This window comes from Oryx dammah, unplaced genomic scaffold (assembly GCF_014754425.2).
Source record: "Oryx dammah isolate SB20612 unplaced genomic scaffold, SCBI_Odam_1.1 HiC_scaffold_2, whole genome shotgun sequence".
NCBI lineage: Eukaryota > Metazoa > Chordata > Mammalia > Artiodactyla > Bovidae > Oryx > Oryx dammah.
Genome location: NW_024070186.1, coordinates 175489817 through 175513917, shown reverse-complemented (window position 1 = coordinate 175513917; position 24101 = coordinate 175489817). Strand labels below are relative to the sequence as shown.

Below are 24101 nucleotides of genomic sequence, written 5' to 3'. Positions count from 1 at the left end.
GTATTAAAAGTCTGTGCATTGTCCAAAAAGTAAAGATACAAATATTAGTTTCTCTTCAATAACTAAAAACTTTAAAGCATTTATGTCTAATTCAAATGTTAGATATTTTACAGTGAGTTTGCTTCAAAATGAAGTATATAGTACAGTACTTAATTAAGTTCATTTATTGACTTTTGAATTCTTTAGAGTCCTTACTTTAAGAGTAGTATTTTGATTCACCTTAAAGAATTAGTAGCATATAAAGATTTTAAGTAGAAGAAATTGTGTCTTGAGCATTTCTCTTAGAATAGTTCTAATCTTTATTTTGAAAAGATCAGGCACAAGATAAATTCATTGTCCATTATGCCTTTCTAATTAATCATTTGACTCCTATTTTAAACACTACAAGCCATTTATCATTGCCTTTGTTGTTTGGTCATCATCATTTTCTTCCCAGATACTTTTAGATTTTTACTTACTTATTTTTTGGCGAAGTGCAAAACAAAAACTCAGTATAGTTTTTCAACAAGGAAAGATCGTAAGCATTTTAAGAGAGTAGTCACTCAATTATTGGGAAGCAAGGACAAAGAAGGCAGCCCTGTTAACTGCTTGATGCCACTGTGTTCTTGTCAGGCTATGTTCGACCCCATTCATGGTCTCTTAAAACGTTGCGTTTGATTTTCCCAGTGATCGTCTTTGGGAGTTCTTTAACAAATTCTACCTAGTTAACAGAAAAACATATTAGGAGACACTTGATCATTTACTATCCCCACTAGTAAAGCATGTGACTTTAAGTGTCTGATCAACTGTCTGTTGACTTTCAGTGTCTGTTGTGTGAAGCTAATTGAATGTCTTGGTCACCAGAAACTGTTCTATTTATATATAAAGGTGACAGTGGAGCTCCATCATGCTGGTTTTTAACGCTGGTTTGCTTTACAGAAGGGCAGTCCCTTTATTCTATTGCTTTCCTCTAATTCAAACCAGACCTAGGTCTCTACTTCCCCAGGGAGATGGAGGCCACAGCTAAACGCAAAGAGAAACATCAAGTTAATTCTCGTTTTTTGATCTTTTAAGAACTGGGTCCTGGAAGTTCTGGGGAGGTTTTTTAAAGATAATTTTGAGTATATACAATTTTCCACTTAGGCCCTGACTTGACAGTAAAATACTTTTTGCTCTCCCTCAAGATATGACTGCTGTATTTTAAAATGTCCTCAAACATTTATGAAAAGAAACTAGGCACTGATTAAGTGAACTGAATGGAAATTAGGTTGCTTAGGTTGACATTACCTTTTAGCTGAAATGCCAATTGAAACTGAATTCTCATGTAGAGAATCAGTCAATATCAACTAATAGGATTCTAGGATTAGAAGGAAATTGTAGTGCCGTCTGTGTGTCTTTATACAGAATTGTCCTTAAACCTCTCCTTTGGAGAAGGTTTCAGGAAAATATCCAGTTTCTTTGGATAATATTTTCTTCCTGTCCCTTGAATTTGATCCCTTAATATTTAGTCACATGCTTTGAATTTAGAAAGATATAATGGCCCAAAAGTACTATGATAGATAAGTCATGTGCTGTCTTTGAAAACAATTGGCCACTATTTTTTTTCCTCATATGAAATGGGACTGATTAGTCTGATAAGGATCTTTAGTAGTTACTCAGTATTGTAGAGATGACCAAAGATTCTAGTTCTTCAAACATCTGTAGTGTCCTAATATAAAGTATTTTAAAGCAAAATTCTTAGAGCTAAAGTTGAAACAGGTTTCTTCTACTTGTATAATGAGTTACTATAACATCAAAAGCTAATGTATGTACTTACTAGTGTAGATACTTATTTGGTAACACATTTAACTTTTGGGCACAATACTTGCCTTTCTTGGATACTTGTAAGGTGCAGTTAATTTTTTTACATGATCCTGAAGTTCAAGAGTTAATTTCTCTGGGTTGGATGATTTAAAGGGTGCAGATAAAACAACAAAAGCTTTCACTACCTGTAGGGGAAAAAAAAATCAATTTATATCTGTCTATTTCTTTTTCAGATACATCAAAGAGTTTGGAATCAATGCTGAACACCAATACTTAATTGTTTGTTAATAGTAGGTTGAGTAATGCATGCATATGCTGGAGATCACCTATGAACAAAGCTTGAATACAACTATACAGTGAGGTTTTGAGATCTAATTCCAGATAAATGGTTTGAGAGAGTGAGGAATGCAGTGGTTCAATAAAGCTAAAGGCTTCATTTTATTTTCATGTCACACTAGTATTTAACATTTCAACCAGACTAATCCTGTTTATTAAATAGGCAGTCCTTGATTGACAGGTAGCCACTTATTCCATCATACTTAAGAAGTAGTAGAGGATTATTGGAAGTTTAGAGAATATGTGTTTTGAGAGGGTTTTGAGGAGGCCTGATGGAGAAAGTGTATGTTGAGAGATGGACTCAGAGAGGACTGATCTACTATAAAAAGTCTTTCTTGCCTGATATTTTTTGCTTCTCTTTGTAATACTATTTAAAACCCACTAACTAGATAATTACTGAGGTGAATATAAATTATTAACAATTCATACATTGATTCTAATTCATGTTTACTTCTGATATTCAGCTGAAATAAGTTAGTTATATTGAGAGAAGGAGAATTTGATGACAGGAGAAAAGTATTTTGGACAATAGCATCCACTGATCATGGAGGTGATACTGGAGGTATGAGTATGGGATCCACAGAAGGTCGCATATAATTTGAGCCAGGAATACAGAAAGAGATGTGGGAGAATGCTGATAAGCAAAGTGTTTTTGAAATTTTGACATAGAATATCTAGGAAACTTCCATGAAGAAAAGAAAATTCTCTCTTCCACACTACTTGACTTCTTCCTAGAACTAAGGCTGGATCTTCCCTGGTGGCTCAGATGGTAAAGAATCTGCCTGCAATGCAGGAGACCTGGGTTTGATCTCTGGGTCAGGAAGATCCCCTGGAGAAGAAAATGGCAACCTACTCCAGTATTCTTGGCTGGAGAATTCCATGGACAGAGGAGCCTGGTGGGCTACAGTCTATGGGGTCACAAAGAGTTGGACACAACTGAGCTGTGAAAATTTCTTAAAAGAGATGGGTATACTAGACTACCTTACCTGCCTCTTGAGAACCTGTATGTAGGTCAATAAACAATGGTTAGAACCAGACATGGAGCAATGGACTGGTTCCAAATTGGGAAAGGAGTCTGTGAAGGCTGTACCCTGCTTATTTAACTTATATGCAGAGTGCATCATGGGAAATGCCAGGCTGGATGAAGCTCAAGCTGGAATCAAGATTCCCAGGAGAAATATTAATAACCCCAGATATGCAGATGACACTACTCTAATGGCAAAAAGCAAAGAGGAACTAAAGAGCTTCTTGATGAAGGTGAAAGAGAAGAGTGAAAAAGCTGGCTTGAAACTCAGCATTAAAAAAACTAAGATCACAGCATCTGGTCCCATTACTTATGGCAAATAGATGGGGAAACAATGGAAACCATGAAAGACTTTATTTTCTGGGGCTCCAAAATCACTGTGGATGGTGACTGCAGCCATGAAATTAAAAGACACTTGCTTCTTGGAAGGAACAATATGACAAACCTAGACAACATATTAAAAGCACAGACATTACTTTGCCAACAAATATCTATATAGTCAAAAATATGGTTTTTCCAGTAGTCATGTATGGATGTGAAAGTTGGACCATATAAAAGGCTGAGCACTAAGAAACTGATGCTTTCAAATTGTGGAGCTGGAGAGGACTCTTGAGAGTCCCTTGGACAGCAACGAGATCAAACCAGTCAATCTTAAAATATATCAACACTGAATATCCATTGGAAGGACTGATGCTGAAGCTGAAGCTCCAATACTTTGGCCACTTGTTGGGAAGAACCAGCTCACTGGAAAAGACCCTGATGCTGGGAAAGATTGAAGGCAGGAGGAGAAGGGGGCAACAGAGAGTGAGATGGTTGGATGGCATCATTGACTCAATGGATCTGATTTTGAGCAAACTCTTGGAGATAGTAAAGGACAGGGAAACCTGGTGTGCTGCAGTCCATGGGGTCCCAAAGAGTGAGACACAACTGAGTAACTGAACATCAAAAACTAGGGCTACTCTTGTCATTCCCTGAATTCCCTTTCATTGGGTCCTAATTAGGATTGTGGGATTTGTCTGGGAACTTGGTCACAATCTCTTATTTGCCCTGTTTCTGTGAGAAAGTATAGTCTGAATTTCACGACAATCATACATATAGTAAAATCTGCTTTTGCTTGTGCAGTATCTGGTCTTCCCTTTTCAGTAACAGCACCCTGATTTGCCTATGAAGGATTACTTTACCTCTCTGATGGGGTTGACACTAACTCCTATGTCCAATGACTGGCATATGATCCAAGTTGAGCCAGACAGCAAAGAGTCTTTGCAAAGACAGCAAAAAGCTGTCTCCTTTCCTGGGGTTGTTAAGATGTAATTTGTTAAGTATATCTGGAGTTTGTTACCATCAGGTGGGAAGAACCTACCCAAATAGTGCCAACATAAGGAACAGCAGAGCAAGAAATAGAGACAGACTAAGTTTTGCTAACATCACATGGACCCCTGGATGTGTGAGCCAATAGATTCTTTTTTTTTTTTTTTTTAAAGAAATATAAATCAGTTTGAGTTGAGTTTCTGTCATTTGCTACTGAAAGAATCTTAAAACATTCCCTTTGGTACACAACTCACTTGTAAAGTTGATTGCCTAGTACATATGGCCATGTGTATGTCTCATAATGAGTATTACATGACTACTTTTGATTCATTCTTTAAAGTCGTTAGATGGGCAACTTGGAAAATACAAGATTGCCACTTTAATTAGTGACATTCATACTACCTCTCCTCTGACTGGATCTGGACTGCTGACAACAGCTGATTCAACAACCGCTGGGTGCTCAATTAGTGCACTCTCCACTTCAAATGGCCCAATACGGTACCTAGAAGGGGAAAAGAAACCTTTGATATCTACACCTAAGTAGAAGATTTCCCTGGTAAACTGTGACTTTCTAAAAGGACCAAATGTACATACCCAGAGGATATGATGACATCATCAGCTCTGCCAACAAACCAGAAATAACCATCACTGTCCATCACTCCTCTGTCTCCAGTGATGTAAAAATTCCCTCTTATGGTGGCAGCAGTTTTCTCTGGATTGTCCTATGAATCAAACATGACACTGGGGATTAGTTTGAGCAGAATAGAAGAAGGGGTATGGCACCCATGAAGTGACTAGTACATTTCATATTCTATTTATTTAAAAAAAAATTAAAAAGGTAGTTCCTGGTAAAGAATACAAGAGCATAATAAAAAATATTATCTATGCCACCCATGGCACCACATATCTAGCTCCCCTCACCCCCTAAAGCCTCTCCAGGTGTCCTTTCTGAGGACAACCCAAGTAGCTGGTTTCTTTCACATAGAGTTTAATCTTTACAAAATCCTTAGGAGAGAGATAATATATATATTTTTTCATTTTACAGCTGATGAAATAGACTTGGATTTTGTGACTTGTCCAAGGTTACATAGCAAAACATGTGGGATATGAAATTTGGACCCAAGTCTATATGACTCTCTATTATACCACCTTTTCTATTAAAGTCTATTAAAGTTCTACATTCTTGTACCACATATTCAGAGAAGAAACAGAAAGGTCGTGTAGATGTTAGCCTGAGGGCAATTTCCCCTTCTTTTCCAGGTGGTAGGATGTTGCCATTTTCATCTATAATCTAGAATGAAAGAAACAATTTAGGTACCTAAAACTTTTTCACAAAATGAAAATGGGTTAGTAATAGTTGTGTAACAAATAGCAGAAATCTGAAATAGTCTCTCTTCTTTGTTGAACCAGTTGAATATTACCCACCTGGACATCGTAGGGTAGTACTCCTTTCCCCATTGAGCCTGGTTTAATTTCTTGTCCTTTCTGATTGGCACAAATTATTCCCTATTAAGAGAATATATTTTATGTCACCATGTAAAAGTTCATTTTCTGTAACTATTGATTTCTTTGGAAGGAATGATGCTAAAGCTGAAACTCCAGTACTTTGGCCACCTCATGTGACGAGTTGACTCATTGGAAAAGACTCTGATGCTGGGAGGGATTGGGGGCAGGAGGAGAAGGGGACGACAGAGGATGAGATGGCTGGATGGCATCATGGACTCGATGGACGTGAGTCTGAGTGAACTCCGGGAGATGGTGATGAACAGGGAGGCCTGGCGTGCTGTGATTCATGGGGTTGCAAAGAGTCAGACATGACTGAGCGACTGAACTGAACTGAACTGAACTATTAATATATCATGACAATGAAATCCAAGACCCAGTTTTGACTGATTCTTCAAGTATTCAAGCTCATCTTCCAAAATATATTATTTGAAACTAGTAGTTCTCAAACTTGAGTATGTATCAGTTAAAACACATTGCTGGGGCTCCATCCCAGTTTCTCATTCATAGGTCAGGGAGAGGCCGGGGTATTAGAATTTGTATTTCTACCAAATTTATGGGTGCTACTGATACTGCTGGTTTGGGGACTACACTTTGAAAATCACCTCTTTTGGCTGAGTACCATTAAGTGCACCTTAAGTTGTATTAAGCCCCACTGGGACTCTCTGGAGTCCTTCCCAGTGCATTGGAAAGATGAGCTATTCAATGTTGAACCTCTTCAATCTCTAACACCTCTGAGACTTAGCCTGTGTGAGAAGGAGGCAGGAAAGCCAAGAATAATCATAATCCCCCTTCAGTCAAACCTAGTCGGGCAATTTAGAAGTTTTAGGAAATACCATCACAATTTAGAGCATGATGGGAACACTTCAGGGGCTGAGTTGACAGTCCTGGGGTTGAAAGGCTAAACTTTGTCCATGAAACATACCACTTCTGTCTGTCCATAGCCCTCATACAGCTCCAATCCAGTTTGCACTTTCCACTGTTCCAGCACCTCTGGATTGAGTGGCTCCCCTCCTGTCAAGCAATGCCGCAGCTTCCTGAATTTATATCTGGAGAGAGAGTTTCACTGGGGTCTTTGGGGAGCAAAACATGAGCGGCTTTCATTGCCAGATAATTAGGACATTGGAAACAAGCCAAGAGTGAGAAAGGGCAAGTCTTAGGAAAGTTCATTCAGACAATATTTGTTGAGCAACTACTCTTGTCAGACGTTGTTCTAGGCACATGGGGTATGTTATGATTAAAACAGTTTCTTGGTAGAGTTTACGTTTTAGCAGGGTATTCAAGAGAGGAAAATGTTGGAGAAAATGCTAATAATGATATCAAACACTTATTAAGAGCCAAGAAATATGGCAGCTAATATTAATTGAACATTTATGACATTACGAGGGCTTGTGGAGCACTCTCATAATCTTCACAAACTCTGTTTTACAGATGAAAACATTGAGGTTGAAAAAAGTTAAAGAACTGCCCAAGGCCTCCCAAATGATAAAGAGCAGAGTTGAATAATCTGTACTCTACACTTATCACTTGTCAAGTATCTCATTCACCAAACGTGCTGCTGTTGTTGAATTCTTACCACAACCCGTGAGGTGGCTCTTAAATACCTCTTATGGATGGAGTTAAGGGAGCCTTAGCAAGGTCCTCTTGAGTGATTGTGATCCACTATTAGGAGCAGAGTCTCGCCTGTTTGACTTTGTAGCGTGAGCTTTTAACCAGTGACTTACTACTCAATTGCCCAACCAGGTTCAGGGGAGAAAGCTTGGAACAGCTCAGTTCTAACATAGGTCCGTAATGGGAGGGAGGGTTTGGTAGAAAATGAATTGTGCCTATTCAGAATAGAAATCCTTGAATTAATCTTAAAATCTGAGCAAGACGTTCACATTCTGAGGGCCACGAGGAGTTGATTAGGAAAAGGGAAGATTCGTGTCTCCTTTATTGTTTCTCATAGCTATCTCCCTCCTAGACATCCACACTTTGGGGGAACAAAGGATGCCTGTTTTCTGTTTGCTTTGTCTTTGAAGGATCCAGGTTTAGGAGAGAAGCAGGTGACTGTAATGACTTAAATTTTTCTTCCTTTCTCTCTCCATATGTATTAAATTCATGTTAGTTAAATAAATATACTTTGCAACTTCACCTAACGTTCAGGTGATTTGGCCAAGTTGAATATAAGCTTTAAGTCATAAGACTTTATTAACTTCAAGGTAGTATAAATATAGATTTTTTTTTTTTTTTTTAGGGCAAGGGTGATGAATGCGCTGGGATAACAGAACTCTTGTTGTCTCTGGAAAAGTGTTCTGTTGTTCCGAGAGGGTTTCCCAGTGATTCTTAAACTGGAGATGTTGGGGGCCAGGGGTGGGAGGTTGCCCTCTAGGAGACTCTTGGTAATGTCTGGAGACATTTTTGATTACTGATGGAGAGGGAAGTCCTACTGATGTAAACTAATAGTAGGTAGAGGCCAGATAGAATGCTACAAAGCAAAGGACAGCACTCCATGACACAGAATTATTTGGTTCAAAATGTCAGTAATGGTGGGACTGAGAAACTATCTTGTACTGAAAAGGGGAGATCTGTGTTGCTGGATTATAACTTTTGTTTGTGCTTCAAATGGAGATTTCTGCCCAAATACCTCTTAAGGTCTTTTTGCACAAGCATCCGGTACACGGTGGGAGCACTGCAGAGGGTCGTGATGGGATAAGTAGTAAGTGTCTGGATGATGGAGAAAGACAAAATATCAGCAGTGGTTAATTAAAGGCAATGACTGGAGCTGATGTCTACAACCTCCTCTTTTCTTTCATTGACATGCGATCATCTCATGGAAAAATACCAATAACCTCAGATAGACAGATGATACCTACCACTTTAACAGCAGAAAGCAAAAGAAACTAAAGAACCTCTTGATGAGAGTGAAAGAGGAGAGTGAAAAAGCTGGCTTAAAACTCAACATTAAAAAAACTAAGATCATGGCATCTGGTCCCATCACTTCATGGCAAATAGATGGGGAAACAATGAAAACAATGAAAGACTTTATTTTCTTGGGCTCCAAAATCACTGTGGATGGTGACTGCAGCCATGAAATTAAAAGACACTTGCTTCTTGGAAGGAAAGCTATGACAAACCTAGACAACATATTTAAAAAGCAAAGATATCACTTTGCTGACAAAGGTCCCTTTAGTCAAATCTGTGGTTTTCCCAATAGTCATGTACAGATCTGAGAGTTGGACCATATAAAAGGCTGAGTGCTGAAAAACTGATGTGTTCAAATTGTGGACTCTTGAGAGTCCCTTGGACAGCAAACAGATCAAACCAGTCACACTTAAAGGAAATCAACTTTGAATTTTCACTGGAAGGACTGATGCTAAAGCTGAAGTGTCAATACTTTGGCCATTTGATGTGAAGAGAAAACTCACTGGAAAAGACCTCAATGCTGGGAAAGATGGAAGGCAAAAGGAGAAAAGGGTGTCATAGGATGAGACAGAGAGTATGACTGACTCAATGGACATGAGTTTGAGCAAACTCTGGGAGATAGTGGAGGACAGGGAAGCCTGACATGCTGCAGTCAGTGCGGTAGCAAAGGTTCAGACACAATTTAACAACTGAATGAGAACAATTTTAATATTTGTATTTAATATTACATGAAACATATATATCAATATTATATTAAGATATAATTTGTCAATGACATAAGATGTTTAAATCTTACACATTTAATATTTTATAAAAAGAATATTTTATTTTAATATTTATTCTCATTTTGTCTCATTGAATATACTAAATAAGAATACTAATAATGTTATATATAATTATATGTGGTTATATTAATATATTATTAAATATTTCTATTTACATATTATAACACATTTAATACTTCATGAAAGAGAATATTTTGTAAAGAATAAAATATTCTTATTTTATAAATGTTGATTTTAAAACTGTAAAATTAACTTATCTACTTTGAGTCACTTTACAAATCTGATGTAGAGACCCAAGTTCTTATGTTACTCTAAATTTCTGTGAAAACTCACAAAGCATCTCGTCAAACCAGTTGGCAAAATAACAGGGTGAGCATAGCTTTTAGTCACACACAGGTGTGGTGTTTTTAATAATAAGTATTTTGTTAAACTTGATTGATCATTCATGGGGTTGAAAAATAATTGGCCTTGAATCACATTTTTCCAAAGGCTAAAGAAACTGGAGCCATCGGATATCTCATTCTAGCTGTTGCTGGCTAAGAAGGATGGATGTGCCTGGTTTCAAGAAGAGTATTGGGTTCTGAGAATTAGCAAAGTGAGAAGCACAGGGTGGAGGGAGAATGAAAGGCGCTACTTTGGGAGAAAGGTGACACCACCTTAATCTGTTATTTAGAACCAGACTCTCAGGCAGTCGGACATGACTGAGCAACTGAACTGAACTGAACTGAGACTTAATCTGTTATTTAGAACCAGACTCTCAGGTGGCCACTGATTTAGTGATACTAGCAAATCCTGAACAATCTGAAGCACAAGAGGAGTTCTTATGCTTAAGAGCATTGTGGGTGTTCCTTCTTCACTCTGTTAAATACATTTTAAAGCAAAGTCTCTGGAGACTTTACTTCTTAAAAAAGAAATGATTTTCATAAGCCCAAGAAGTCCTGCATTCCGAGGAATCATGTCTCTATGGTTTGGGGAAAGATGAGAGAAACCTAACTATGTGTAATTGGAAGTAGTGACTCACATCCAGGAAAGTATCGGTGTCAAACTGGGCCATCCGATGCACAAAGACACAGGCTCCTTGAAGCCAGGAGGAAAACACACTGCCAATGGCAGCCTTGATCCAGCCAGTGTCAGACATGTTCCATATGATATCTGTCGACTTCAGGTCTAGCCAATACCTAAGTGATATGGGGAAGCAACAAGAAGACCAAGTTGAAATAAAACAAAGAAACAGGAAAGCAAATAAATTTGTGTCCTTGAGGAACGGCCTTGCCTTGGAACCTCAATGGCTATGGAGAAGGGTCGAAAGAAGCCCCATGGCCGGATGAGCGGCACTACCTCTCATTCTTGTTAGAGGACTTTTCAGAATCTTAGGTAGTCTGAGAGTAGCGTGGGAGTCTGGGTTTAGCAAGGTTTTTCGAGTTTGTCCACTGAGGTGACAACTATTTACTGAGCAAATATTATATGATAGACACTGTTCTATAGCAGAGGGCAAGGAAGACCAGATTTCTGCCCTTGTTTTAGGGAGATAGATAGTGAATAAGTATATAAGTAAATATCATAATTTCAAGTAGTGATAAGTGCTATGAGGAAAATGAAATAGGATAATGTGATAGTTTTAGGACATCTTGGAAGGCCTTTCTGGGTGGGCAAATTACTTGGCCAAAAGGAGAAGGAGCCAGACATACTGTTGTGGGGACTGAAAAGTTCTTGCTTGACCAGTTGGTTAGATGGTACAGTTTCCTGAATTAAGACATTGAGAGTTCTATTTTGTAGATGTTTCATTGGAAATAGCTAACAGCCATCCAAGTAGAGGTACCAACTAGGCAATTGGATATACGTGTTGGCAGCTCAGGGGATAATTTTTTAAAAAAAAATCAGTTTTCCTCCTTACCTTCCACAGAGGGTATACCCAATTCCCAGGCTGCTCTGAGAGTGTTGGGCCATTTTGGGAGAGCCTGTGGTCCCACTGGTGAAATAAATGGCCATTGGTTCTTGACTTCCTGTCTCCACACAACTGTGCTCTGCAGAGGCAGTTCTGTAAAGTATGGGCCCCAAGATGATGACTGAACATGGCGGAACAGTTTAACTCTGATATTTCTTTTGCTTTGCTACTTATGCCTTCTTGACACCAGAACATAATCCAAAGCCTCCCTGAGAGAAATTTCTCAGGAAAACTTATAGGGAATTCGCGTCTGTGCTGCGTGGCTTGTGGGATCTTAGTTCTACATCCAAAGATTAAACCTGTACCCTTGGAAGTGAGGGCATAAAAACTTAACCACTTAACCACTAGACCACCTGGCGATTCCCCTGTCTCTTATTTCAAAGCTCCCATCTCCCTATAAATAGCCAAGATACCTTTCAATATCAATAACAAAAGGATATTATTTCATTTATTTAAACATTTTCCCCTAAGCAAGTTTTTATTCATAAAATTTTAAAATAAGTATCGAATCTTTGTAAATTGCTATTAAGATTTATATGAAGATCTTTTGGTATTTGAATTAAACTTTTTAATTGTTTTTATTCAGTATCTTCAATATTGCTGGCAGACATATATAGCATCCTAGTTTTCTTCCTTGAAATTGATAAAACTCTGATTTTGTTCTAGTATTAGTCAATCATGTGCTTCAGGGTAGGCTGTTTTCTATATACCTATGGGGTGGGTGGGCGGTGAATCTTGATTAGCTTAAGCCAAAAATGGTAATGTCTTCCTTTAGTAGTTACTGAGTTGCTGCTGCTGCTGCTGCTAAGTCACTTCAGTGTCTGACTCTGTGCAACCCCATAGACGGCAGCCCACCAGGCTCCCCCATCCCTGGGATTCTCCAGGCAAGAACACTGGAGTGGGTTGCCATTTCCTTCTCCAATGCATGAAAGTGAAAAGTGAAAGTGAAGTGGCTCAATTGTGCTCGACTCAGCAACCCCAGGGACTGCGGCCTACCAGGCTCCTCCACCCATGGGATTTTCCAGGCAAGAGTACTGGAGTGGGGTGCCATTGCCTTCTCTGAGTTACTGAGTTAGGAATGGGCATGTGATGCAATTACATCAAAGGGATTTAAAGGCTTTATGAGACATGCTTCCTGGTTCTAAAGAGTGACGAGGGAGGAATACTGCCTCCCCCAACCCCATTCATCTTGCTTTTTGACCTTTGGATATTGTTGCAAGAGTACTTGATGCCTGGAACTAGCCTAGCCATGTTGGAACCACAAGAGGGATTATCATCCACACTGAGGATGGCATGATGGAAAGATGAATGAATTTAGGTCCATGCTATCTTCAAAAAACCACTGAATTAACCAACTCTCATTCCATTCTACCTCTGTACTTCTTATTTGTAATATAATAAGTTTGTATTATTTAAGCCATGCTTACTTGGGCCTTCTATTGCTAAAGCTAAGAGCATTTTAACTGATAATAGTATCTGTGTAATATTGTCTGCATAGACAGCCCCAACAATTCCTTCCATCCAGGCATGCCTCACTGAGGGATGGAGCCTGTGTCCTCTCTTCTTGAATCTGGGCTGGTCTTAAGATTTGCTTTGACCAACAGAATATGACAGAAGTTGTGCAACTTCTCAGCCTAAGCCACAAAGGCTTTGTAGTTTCACTTTTCACTGAAACACAGCCACCACATAAAGATGTTCAGACTGTCCTGCTGGAGAGACAGGGCATGTGTGGAAGAAGAGAAATGTTTAACTAACACCAAAGTCCCAGACTTATGAGTGAACCCACTTGGATCCTCCAGTTCCAGTCAAGCTGATGTGGAGCAGAGATAAATTGCTTCTGCTGAGACCTACATGAATTTCCAACCCACAGAATCTTGAGCAAATAAAATGATTGTTTTTACATCACTAACTTTTGAGTTGGTTTGTTACTCAGCATTTGATACCCAATTCTTGAGAGTCCCTTGGACTGCAAGGAAATCCAACCTGTCCGTTCTAAAGGAGATCAGTCCTGGGTGTTCTTTGGAAGGACTAATGCTAAGCTGAAACTCCAATACTTTGGCCACCTCATGCGAAGCGTTGACTCATTGGAAAGGACTCTGATGCTGGAAGGGATTGAGGGCAGGAGGAGAAAGGGACGACAGAGGATGAGATGGCTGGATGGCATTACCGACTCGATGCACATGAGTTTGGGTGAACTCTTGGAGTTGGTGATGGACAGGGAGGCCTGGCGTGCTGCAATTCATGGGGTCGCAAAGAGTCAGACACGACTGAGCGACTGAACTGAACTGAACTGAACTGAGAACACCTATGAATTTTTGAAACTCACATATAATCTTTTTAATATCTCAGGTTGAAGGAAACAGAGTTGAGGATACCATTTTAATCCATCCTAATTAAATTAAGATTGCCACTGAAATTTTAAAACAGTAAGGATTAATGATATAAACACACACTATATTGTCAAATATAGTTTCATGAAATATTAATGTGGTTTTCTTGGTAACTTGTCTATCCCATCCCTTGTCCCCCCTCCCCAGATAAAAATAGATTCCCATTCAATTGTATTGACTTTTTCAGTAAAATATATGGTGAAATTGGTATGTGTTGGACTGGAGAAAGTGGAATGTCATCACAGTATCTGATACAAACAAGCAAACAAAAACAAACCAAAAATTCCCAACTCATCTTTGAATGCATCTTAATCTAGTATATAAAACTTTTGATATAAAGCTTTTGATTTTTAAAACAAAGAAACATTATAATTTGTGAGTGACAAGTAGATTTTCAAGCAGGGTTTCCACTGTATGACTTGTGTCTTTCTTTGCATACCTGAGTTATATATATAATTAGTTTTTTGGAACTGATTATATGCTGATGATTCCAGATTTATATCCATACCTCCTTGAACCTGAGACTCAAATATCTACCACTTGCTACACATTTGTTTGTTCTTAGTCCCTTCAATCCGGTGGCTCAGACAGTAAAGAATCTGCCTGCAATGTGGGATACCTGGGTTCGACTCCTGGGTTCGATCCCCGGGTTAGGAAGATCCCCTGGAGGGGGGTGTGGCAACCCACTCCAGTATTCTTGCCTGGAGAATCCCCATGGACAGAGGAGCCTGGCAGGCTACAGTCTGTGGGGTCTCAAAGAGTCAGACACGACTGAGCGACTGAGCACACAACTTTAAACTCTTTCTCCAGCTGATAGCATCCCACCCACTAAGTCATCCGAGTTAAAAAGCAGAAGATTCCTGCCTTCATTCTTCATGTCCAGTCAGTCTCCAAATCCTTCTAGTTCCTTCTTTAGCATGCCTCCTTCTCTCAGTACTACTCATCAGAGCTTGGACTTGAATCTCATCATTGCTCCCCTAGATACGCCTTTCAGATTGTTTCTCTGATTTCAGTTTGGTTCTATTCTAATGTATTTTTTATGCAGTTGCCAGAGCAATCTATTTAAAACTGGAAACTGACCTTGACACTTCACTTCTTAAAATTCTTCATTGGCTTCCCTTGTTCATGTGCGTATTAGTTGGTCAGTCGTGTCCGACTCTTTGTGACCCTGTGGACCACAGCCCACCAGGCTCCTCCGTCCATGGAATTCTCTAGGCAAGAATACTGGAGTGGGTTGCCATTTCCCTTTCCAGACCCCTTGTTCATAGGGTCAAGTTAAAAATTTAGCATACATGTTCAATCTTTGGGCTTCCCCGGTAGCTCAGCTGGTAAAGAATCCACCTGCAATGTAGGAGACCCTGGTTCTGTTCCTAGGTTGGGAAGATTCACTGGAGAATGGATAGTCTACCAACTCCAGGATTCTTGGGCTTTCCTAATGGCTCAGCTGGTAAAGAATATGCCTGCAATGTGGGAGACCTGGGTTTGATCCCTGGTTTGGGAAGATCTCCTGGAGAAGGGAACGGCTACCCACTCCAGTATTCTGGCCTGGAGAATTCCAGGGACTGTATAGTCCATGGGATGGCAAAGAGTCATCTCTTTATATGAGAAGCCAGTGTCTGGCCTCTGCTTGCTCTTCTGACCTCCTCTCTGACTTCATATTTCCTTTTCTAGCCACCCCAAACTGCTTGTACTCCTTTCTTTGCACGTTCTGAGATTTTCTTTGCCTCCATACTTTTGTTCATATAGTTCTTCTTCCTGGAACACTGTTTTAAGCCCCTTATGATCAGAATCCAGGGTCTGTAGCTGAAGGGAAGGGTCCTTTTTATTAGGACAGGAAAAGAGAAATATCAGTCAGGCCCGTAATTTTAACTGTTTACCCATTCTAGTATAATATTCTGGAAAATGTTCATGAACGTCTATCCACAGGAGACAAAAGTAGAGTGAGAAGCCTTAAAGTGAACTCCCAGAAGATTGACTCTAACCAAAGGAAATAGTCCTAATTATGGCTGTGTGTGGTTTTCTGAGAGAACAGCCAGTTGTTGGCAATTTATGGCTCTCTTTTCCTTAGCTTTCAGAGAAACAATCCATGCCGGTTGTGAAGTTGTGACACTCCAAAGTTGTTGGTTTGAAGTGAGGATTCCCTTTACCTTGAAAAATACACCCCAAATGTATAAATTTCAATTTGAAATTCATGTGAGTTCAAAGTTCTCTGTCTCCTGTGGATTTTGTGATACTTTAAAGGTTTTCTGGGGACTCAACAGAATGTGGCAGAGTTGTTTAGGACAGGAGTCTTGAAAGTGGGGGAACTTGCTGCCTAGGAGTGTATGCAAGATGACTGGGATGAGAATAAAATAGAATTTCAAATTACATGTATTTTAGAATTCATTCTTTAAAATAATTATTTTTTATATTTGTTTGGTGCACAAAAGTACATGTATATAACTTATAAATAAATAAATACATATGTATTAGGGGAGTGTGTTAAAAATATTTTACTGAGGAATATGAATATTCAATTGAATAACACTACCTTAGGGAATTACTGCACTGCTGAATGGCTTTGTTAACTTGAGACTAATAATAATTATAATTACTATAAATGTTACAGAGTGATTACTCTGTGCCAAGCATTATGCTAAAAGCTTCACATGCTTCATCACATTTTATTTTTATACAACTCGTTGGGGTAGATACTATACTATCCTTATTTTATGGATAAGATACAGAGTTTTAGAGATGTTACTTGACTTATCCAGAGGTACTCAGTTTATGAAAGACACAAACAACATTCTCTGGCATAGCTGTGGGAAAACATTTTGGGTTTGACCAACAGGGTTTAGTTTTGATTACTAATAAAATTTTATTCCAGCAATGGAAACTACCTTTATTCAACAGAGTTTATATGTCTTCTTTTCATAAGCTAATCAAAAGTATTTTTTAAAAAAACATAAGCTACTTAACAGCTCTTTGAAGGATAATAGATTTAATAAACATTTTACCCCCTTTTTTACAGTTTAGGAAGCACTTTCTTGCTTACTAGCTTATTTTATCCTCAAAACAACACTTGAGACACGTGCATCCCTATTCTACATATAAGGAAAACTGAGGTTAGGTATGCTGTTTTGTTCAGTCCTCAGCAAGCATTTCTTAGGGCCCAACTAAATGGTAGGAACTAGAAATAGAGTGATCAGTCAAACAGACAAACAGTGCCTTTGCTTTCTTGGAGCTTACTGTTTAGAACAGGGATGGAAATTTTTTTCTGTAAAGACCTAGATAATAAATATCTTAGGCTTTGGGGGTCATAGAGTCTCTGCCGTAGCTACCCAACTCTGCTCTTAGACGATGAGAGCCACTCTAGACAATATGTACAGAAATGGGTGTGGTCATGTTCCAATACAACTTTATAAAAGTGAGTGCCATGCCAGAATTGGCCTATGGGTCGTCATTTGTCAATTGCAGAGGAGAAAAACAGATAGTAAATATAGGAACAAATGAGTGGATATGATATTTGGGTAGTGATGAGTACTATGAAGAACACAACAGGATGCTGTGGTAGACTAGCTTGGAACTTTACTCTAGACATGATGGTCAGAGATAGTCTCACTAAGGATAAGACATTTGAGTTGAAATTTGATAGGACGTCATCAACTGTGAAAAGGACTGGGGAAGAGCATTCCAGATAGAACAAAACAGCAGGTGCAAAAGCCCTGAGGTAGACCAAGTCAAGGAAAAAAATGGTGGCCAGAGTCAAGGCAGTGAGTTGTGGGAGATGTGCTCCAGGACTTAGACAAGTGCTAAGTCAGGTAGGACACTCATCTCAGGCCCTGGTAAAAAGGAGGGAAATGAAAGCAGAGCTACAGCCCTTTCTCTGTCCTTAAAACATTTTTATTAGGTGATTTTTTCCTGAGAAGGAGCCTGGATCAACCCACAGTATGCAAGAGTCCTTGGAGGCTAGGAGACTCTGAGATGTAGTTGTGACTGGTGTTATTGCTGGCACTGCAAGTGATGTGGGGAAAATACTCACTGAAATAACTCTGGGAAGCTGAGCCACCCATTCTGGCTGTGTGGAGACACCAGGAGTTTGGTCTTCAAGTCTGGACACTCAGACACAATGGATTCCACTGCTGGGATCACCTCCTCACTGGCCACAATGCACTTGGCCTTGGACGCACGCAGCCGATAGAGGATATCTTTTGCTGTCAGCTGGGTTGTTCCTGGCATGAAGACAAGCCCTGGGAAAGAGACAGGCCTTGAATAGACCGTGGACTGTGGAAACTTGGGCTTTGTGCCTGCGTGGCAAATAGCTGCAAAATCTAACCTTCAGCTACCCTTGTCTTGGTCTCCAGGGACATCCCACAGGACCCTGATCTCTGAGAGATCCTTAGAGCACTGGCTTCAGAGTCCGACAGTCCCTGGATCTAATCCCATTCTTGCAACATACTTGCTTTGTGACCTTGAACTTATTCCTTTATCTCTCTGTGTCTTCCTTTCCTTCTTTGTAAAATGGGGAAACTAATAGTAAGTCTGGCATATAGTAAGCATTATGCTGTTGTTGTTTAGTTGCTAAGACAGGTCTGCCTCTTTTTGCCACTCCATGGACTGTAGCCTGCCAAGCTCCTCTGTCCACAGGATTTCCCAGGTAAGAATACTGGAGTGGGTTGCTATTTTCTTCTCCAGGGGATCTTCCAGATCCAGGGATGGAACCCGCATCTCCTGCATTGGCAGATGATTCTTTACCATGAGCCATCATAATGGTGAGCTATTATTACGTACCATTTTAGTCATTGTCATATAACCCTTAAACAGTACTTTACATTTTACAGCACTTTACAGGTTTACATTTTCATGAATATCAATTCATCCAATCATCTGAACCTATGGTTTCCAAATGAGTTTGGCAAGATAAGCCACTAGGGATAAGAGAAGAAATTAGAATTTTAAAAATTTATTGGAGATATGGAATTCTGTTTATGACTTTATCTCATTTTGGTATATATTTTCTAATATACATACTGTATTAGCAAAGTAGAACAACTTAAATAACTATATCCAGATGGGAGTATATGTGTCCCAAGAATTTTTTATATAGATTGTATAGCCAAAAATACTTGGAGACCACTGTTCTAGGCAACCATGTAAATCAATCCAGTTGTTGCCATTTGACGGAATATGAGCCAAGCAAGTGGCAGAGTCAGCCCTCAAACCTGGGTTTTCTCAGTGGTCTGTGTTCATTGACGTGTGCCTACATTACTTTGGCAATGCTTAATTTATTCCACAGTTTCACATCATTCTAAACAATGGCCTGTGATGGGCCTGATTTTAAAGTACTAGTTCCTTATGAGAAGAACATATGTGGGGGAATTAGATGAAAAACAGAGGGAAAGTGGTTTGCACTTTCTAAAGCAGATCAATGGCAAGAAAGTGGAATATATGTAAAGCATTACAAAGAGTCACTACCATTTACTGAGTATGTAATATATGCCTGGTATCTCACTTAAAATTAATCCCAGCAGACAGATGACAACTAGCCCAGCGGCTGTAAAGTAAGTGGCAGAACCAAGATTCAAAGATACACTTCCCAGACTCCCAAGACCTGTGTCATATGCCAGACTCCTTATTTCTTGGTGAGTTCCCTGAAGTAGGCTAAATAGGAAGATACGGAGTTGAGTTCCTAAGAAGGAAACTTTAATTACTGAATATATTTTAAAAGCTCTTACATGTCATCCCCTCTTGAGAAGATGAATAAATATTTGATGTGATAAGGAAGTTAGTCAAGAAAATATCTCATCATTCACTCAATATAAAAATATAAGATTATTTTGCAAACCACTGATTCTTAGTGGCTCAGAAACTATTAGTACTCTTGGGGGATTTGTGATGAGGATGTATTCAATGGATCGCTTCAGGGTCAGGAGTAAGTTCTCTTCTAGTGGATTTCAGATTTTTATGCTTTACAGCAAAAGCAAAGTATTTAGTTATGTGATGATAGTACTAGTATCTCAGTGATTACTGAGATTTAATTGTTCTGAACTTGAAAACGTAATCCTCAGGTGCTTGTTTAACATTTAATTAATTGTATATTTTTGACCATTCTGCTTGTGGTTTTGTTTTTAATCTCAGCATTTCACAAATGGCATACATTATGTTAAGTAATATTAGTATATTTTTATGACAAATAAAACCTTTAATCTCTTTCCAACCCACAGTTGGTTTCACATTTGCAAATTCCTTTTTATAGTGAATGTAAAAAGAATTTTATATATTGCTATTTTAATGTAATATTGGCAATGAGAGCATTTTTCAACACTATTATGAAATCCTTATAATTATTCTTTTAATGACATTCCAGCAAATTGAAGCATCATAATTTCAATTAGCAATAACCACACCTCCACTAAACTTTATTCTCAGCGTTTTTTAAGTTATTTAATAGTTCCTATATAGTTGTTTCCATTTTTTCCTATTATTAATGATATTGCAACAAGCGTTTTCTTGTTCTGTATAGTAGTATATCCTTTGGTATTCTTGTTTATTTTTGATTGACTTATAAATATTTTTGTTGTGTGTGCAAACTTTTTCAGTAAAAGGCCAGATAGTAAACATTTTAGGCTTTGTGAGTTGTACTGTCTCTATTTCAATTAGCAATCCTGCTGTTGTAGTGCAAAAAGAGCTATAGACAATATGTAAATGAGTGAGCATGGCTGTATTCCATTAAAACTTTAAAGCTTTACTTACAAAAATAATGGCCAACTCATTGGCCGTGGTTTCTTGAACTCTGTCCTAGAAAGGAAAGGAGTTCTGTAGAAATTTTACTGGGGTACATTATAAATTACTACTGTGAGAGAAAATGTGTCATTTAATACATTAATTTTCTGGAAAGAGGCAAAGGTTTTCCAGCTGGAATCTACAACCTTAGTCTTAAAAGTCATTCTGTTATAAAGTTCTTTTTTCTTCTTTTTGTACTGCTATGTCAGGGAGCATCCACATGTATTCAGAGAAGTAAGTTCTGGAGCATCTGGATGAACCCATCATAATCAGCACTGCAAAGAAGTATTGGTACACACATTTGCTTTAATAGAGTTTTGTGTTTAAGCTGCAATTGCATAGCTTTCTAGCTGTGTGACTCTGGGCAAACTTAACCTTTCTGAACATCAGTTTCCATTCTCGCAAAATGAGCATCAATAATACTTACCTCTTGAGGTAGTGTTTTATTTTTGCATCATGATTGCTTCTAATTTCAACCCAGTTTTTCTGTTCTTTGTAAGCATAACTTCAGTCAGGGCTAACAATTCAGAAAAACCTCTACTTTCAGTCTTTTTCTGTTTCTGCATGATTTAGAAATGTTAAATATTGGCACTGACCTGTTCTCATACAAGCCACGTTTATGAGCCACCACTCTGGGATTCGGGGAAGAATCACAGCTACTCGGTCTCCTCTCTCTAAACCACAGGGCTTGGTGAGCACATTGGCAGCCTTTCGGGACAAGGAGCCCAGTTCTCCAAAGCTCCATTTCACCTCATCCCCTTTGCCATTCACCCACCACAGGGCTGGGTTGGCTGGTCTCTCTCCTGTCTAGGTATGCATAGGCACACGGGAAAGAGGGAAGAAGGCTTGAATGAGTGGTCATCAAATAGATGGGACATATTCGGAATCTTTCCCTCAGCACTTGTGCTGGTGGAGCCCAGTAACAGAACCCAGTTTGTCTGTGGGGGAGCCACTGTTCTATCAAATACCGCCTTGTTGAGACAACCCACCAGGGTGCCCGTCCTTCCCTGATCAGCGTGTGGGCCTGTGACCCACGTTGGGCCAATCACACCTTCTGTCCCTGATTTAGAGTTTTCTGAGAAGAACAAAAAGATAGATTATGGTTGGAGCAAAATCTGTCTGTTGGCTCTTGGTGCTTATGTACCTGTCCTGCTTCCTGTCCTTGTGAAAACTCCAGCTTCCAACCCAATTTTGTGACCTCTCCCACATCCCTTGGATAAATTTCTCTCTTGTTTAAGTTAGACTCTCTTCCAACCAAAAGCCAAAATGAATGGACCAAGACTGATTAGGAACTTATCATTTTTCACCCAAAAGGCCAAGCTATGGCTTTCGTAAGTAACCGAGAACAAGGTGGAGGGGCTTTGTGGAAGGACCTTGATTGCTTTCTGGAGCAAATTTCTTATACGTGATTCTAGAAGTCTGTACTGTAAAATCTCTTTGCTTTACGTATTACTTGGGGGAGATATTACTCCCCTTTTCTTCCCCTGTCTGGAAGGCTCCCTTTACCTTCCCTAGTTGGAAAATACCTCGAAGCCCAGTTCTCATTTCACTTCTTTGGTCAAGCCTTTCTTAGCTCCCACTTCTTCTCCTGACTTCTCTGGGTTCCTGCAGCTTTGTGTGCATGTTCCCGTTTATTCCATTAAACTTTGTGATATCATAGAGGCATCCCTATCCAATGGATTAAAGCTCTGTAAGATCAGAAGCTGGTTCATTTACCTTTGAACTGGTGAACTTGGATAAGTTGCTTAACTTCTGTGAGGTTAAGTTCCTTATCTGCAGCCCCCTTATCTGCAGGGTGGTGATGGGGATTTGATGAAATAATACAGATCAGTATTTCTCAATCGTTCGTCATTTGAGTATCACTATTGTTCCAGATCTGTCTACACTTGTGCTATTGTTCTTTGTATTCTTCTTTACATTGTTGACTCATTTTTACTTGAATACTTTACTTAAGAAGGAAAATATGTTTAATTACTAATACCACTATAATGGGAAAATCAGTACAACTTGCTAAAAATTACTGAAAAATAAGTATGTATAATGAAAATAAAATATGTCCCTACATTTTAGCTAGAGATTTTCATCTTCTACCTGTGCTCTCTGTTCAAAAGTGAGTGTATCAAGTACAAGAGAGCTGCTAAAGACAATAGATTTGAAGGAAAACTGTCCATTCTATTTACTAAGAAGAATTAACTCCACATATTCAGTACCTTGTACATCTAGTATATATTCTGAAGCATGGGCCCTCGCAGTGCACTTTGGTAAGCATTGATAAGTAAAGTGTTCAGCTTAGTGCCTGGCTGGGGGGTCAGTATGCAGGGACCTTGACCTGGGGATACACTAAACACTTCATAAAACATATTGCTTTTTTCCTTCTCAACCTCTGCTTCTGCACCAATGACTATTCATAAAACCAAAGCTCAAATTACTGTTTTTTGTGACCAACCCAAACAGAAGAATTGGAGAACAAAGAGCTGCTATGTTCAGCTTGGGGAAAACGAGGGGAAAGAGGCGTAATTCCTTGAGTAACCATGATGAGGGGGGCTGAGGATGAAGACAGCCATAGGTAGTTGTGGTGCAAAGTTCTTCCCTGGAGAGAGAGAAGGGCAATTGGAAAACAAAGGAAACCAAGAGGTATGACAGAATGGAATTAAAAATGGCCAGAGAACAAGGAAATGGAAGGCTGAGAGACAGGTAGACACCGAGCATTTAAAGGAGGCCCGTCACCGTATACCTTCTCTTTTTGGGACCACTGGTCCAGCACATCCTCAGCAAAGTTAAAGTTCTTAGGCAGTGATCTCTCACAGCGATTTATGGCTTCAAAGTCGGCAAGAGTCAGAGGCGCCCCCAGCTGGTGACTTTTGTGAAAGCGCTGGCCAGATGACTTTGTGAGCCAGATGAATCTGAATGTCTGGTAGCGGAAAAAAATCTTCATGGTTCCAAAGGGCTTTGTTAGCTTGTGTGGATGTGGAAATACTGCAGTCTGTGGGGGAAAGATTGGTGAGAAGTGTTAGTCTCTTCCCATGCTCTGTGGTGAGATTGGGAAGTGGACCTGTAGCTGTGTACCCTCAGGAGTTTGGAAAATACCTGAAAACACCCCATCCTTCTCTAGAGCTGAGGATTTAGCCCCTGATCAGTCCTCTACTACTAGACTCATCCTCTTCATTCTCTTTACCAGGTTAATCTTAAAAATAACAGCCACAACAACAGCCCACAACTATAGAGTTGTCAAGCTCCTATCTTCTGTTCCTACCTTCTTCCCAAACACATGATAGACAAACAGAATATTTGCTGCCTGGATTGACATTCAAGACCTCCTTCTCTCTGCCTCATACTCTGTTCTAACTCTATCTGCTAAG

At 39.3% G+C, this 24101-nt stretch overlaps 1 protein-coding gene across 1 annotated transcript; it reads right to left on the bottom strand.

Moving 5' to 3' along the window:
* Positions 1-613: 613 nt before the first annotated feature.
* On the bottom strand, positions 614-23677 carry ACSM4 (acyl-CoA synthetase medium chain family member 4). The gene is made up of 13 exons (XM_040266552.1): positions 23477-23677; positions 21339-21549; positions 18002-18209; positions 11537-11680; positions 10664-10820; positions 8580-8659; positions 6879-7002; positions 5876-5956; positions 5640-5741; positions 5045-5172; positions 4853-4952; positions 1848-1967; positions 614-700 (listed from the first exon to the last, which is right to left on the bottom strand). The coding sequence occupies exons 1-13, from the start codon at positions 23675-23677 to the stop codon at positions 614-616; spliced, it is 1743 nt and encodes a 580-aa protein (XP_040122486.1).
* Between the last annotated feature and the right edge of the window lie 424 nt (positions 23678-24101).

Bases quoted from the DNA above. Each gene is read 5' to 3' on its own strand.
- ACSM4 (XM_040266552.1), bottom strand. From the start codon at position 23,677: ATGAAGATTTTTTTCCGCTACCAGACATTCAGATTCATCTGGCTCACA. The intron at 8,660-10,663 runs GTGAGTCACTAC...TCCATCATCCAG, and splicing joins ACACCGATACTTTCCTGGAT to ACACTTACTACTTATCCCAT. The intron at 7,003-8,579 runs GTATTTGGGCAG...CTCTCTCTCCAG, and splicing joins GTGCAAAAAGACCTTAAGAG to ATATAAATTCAGGAAGCTGC.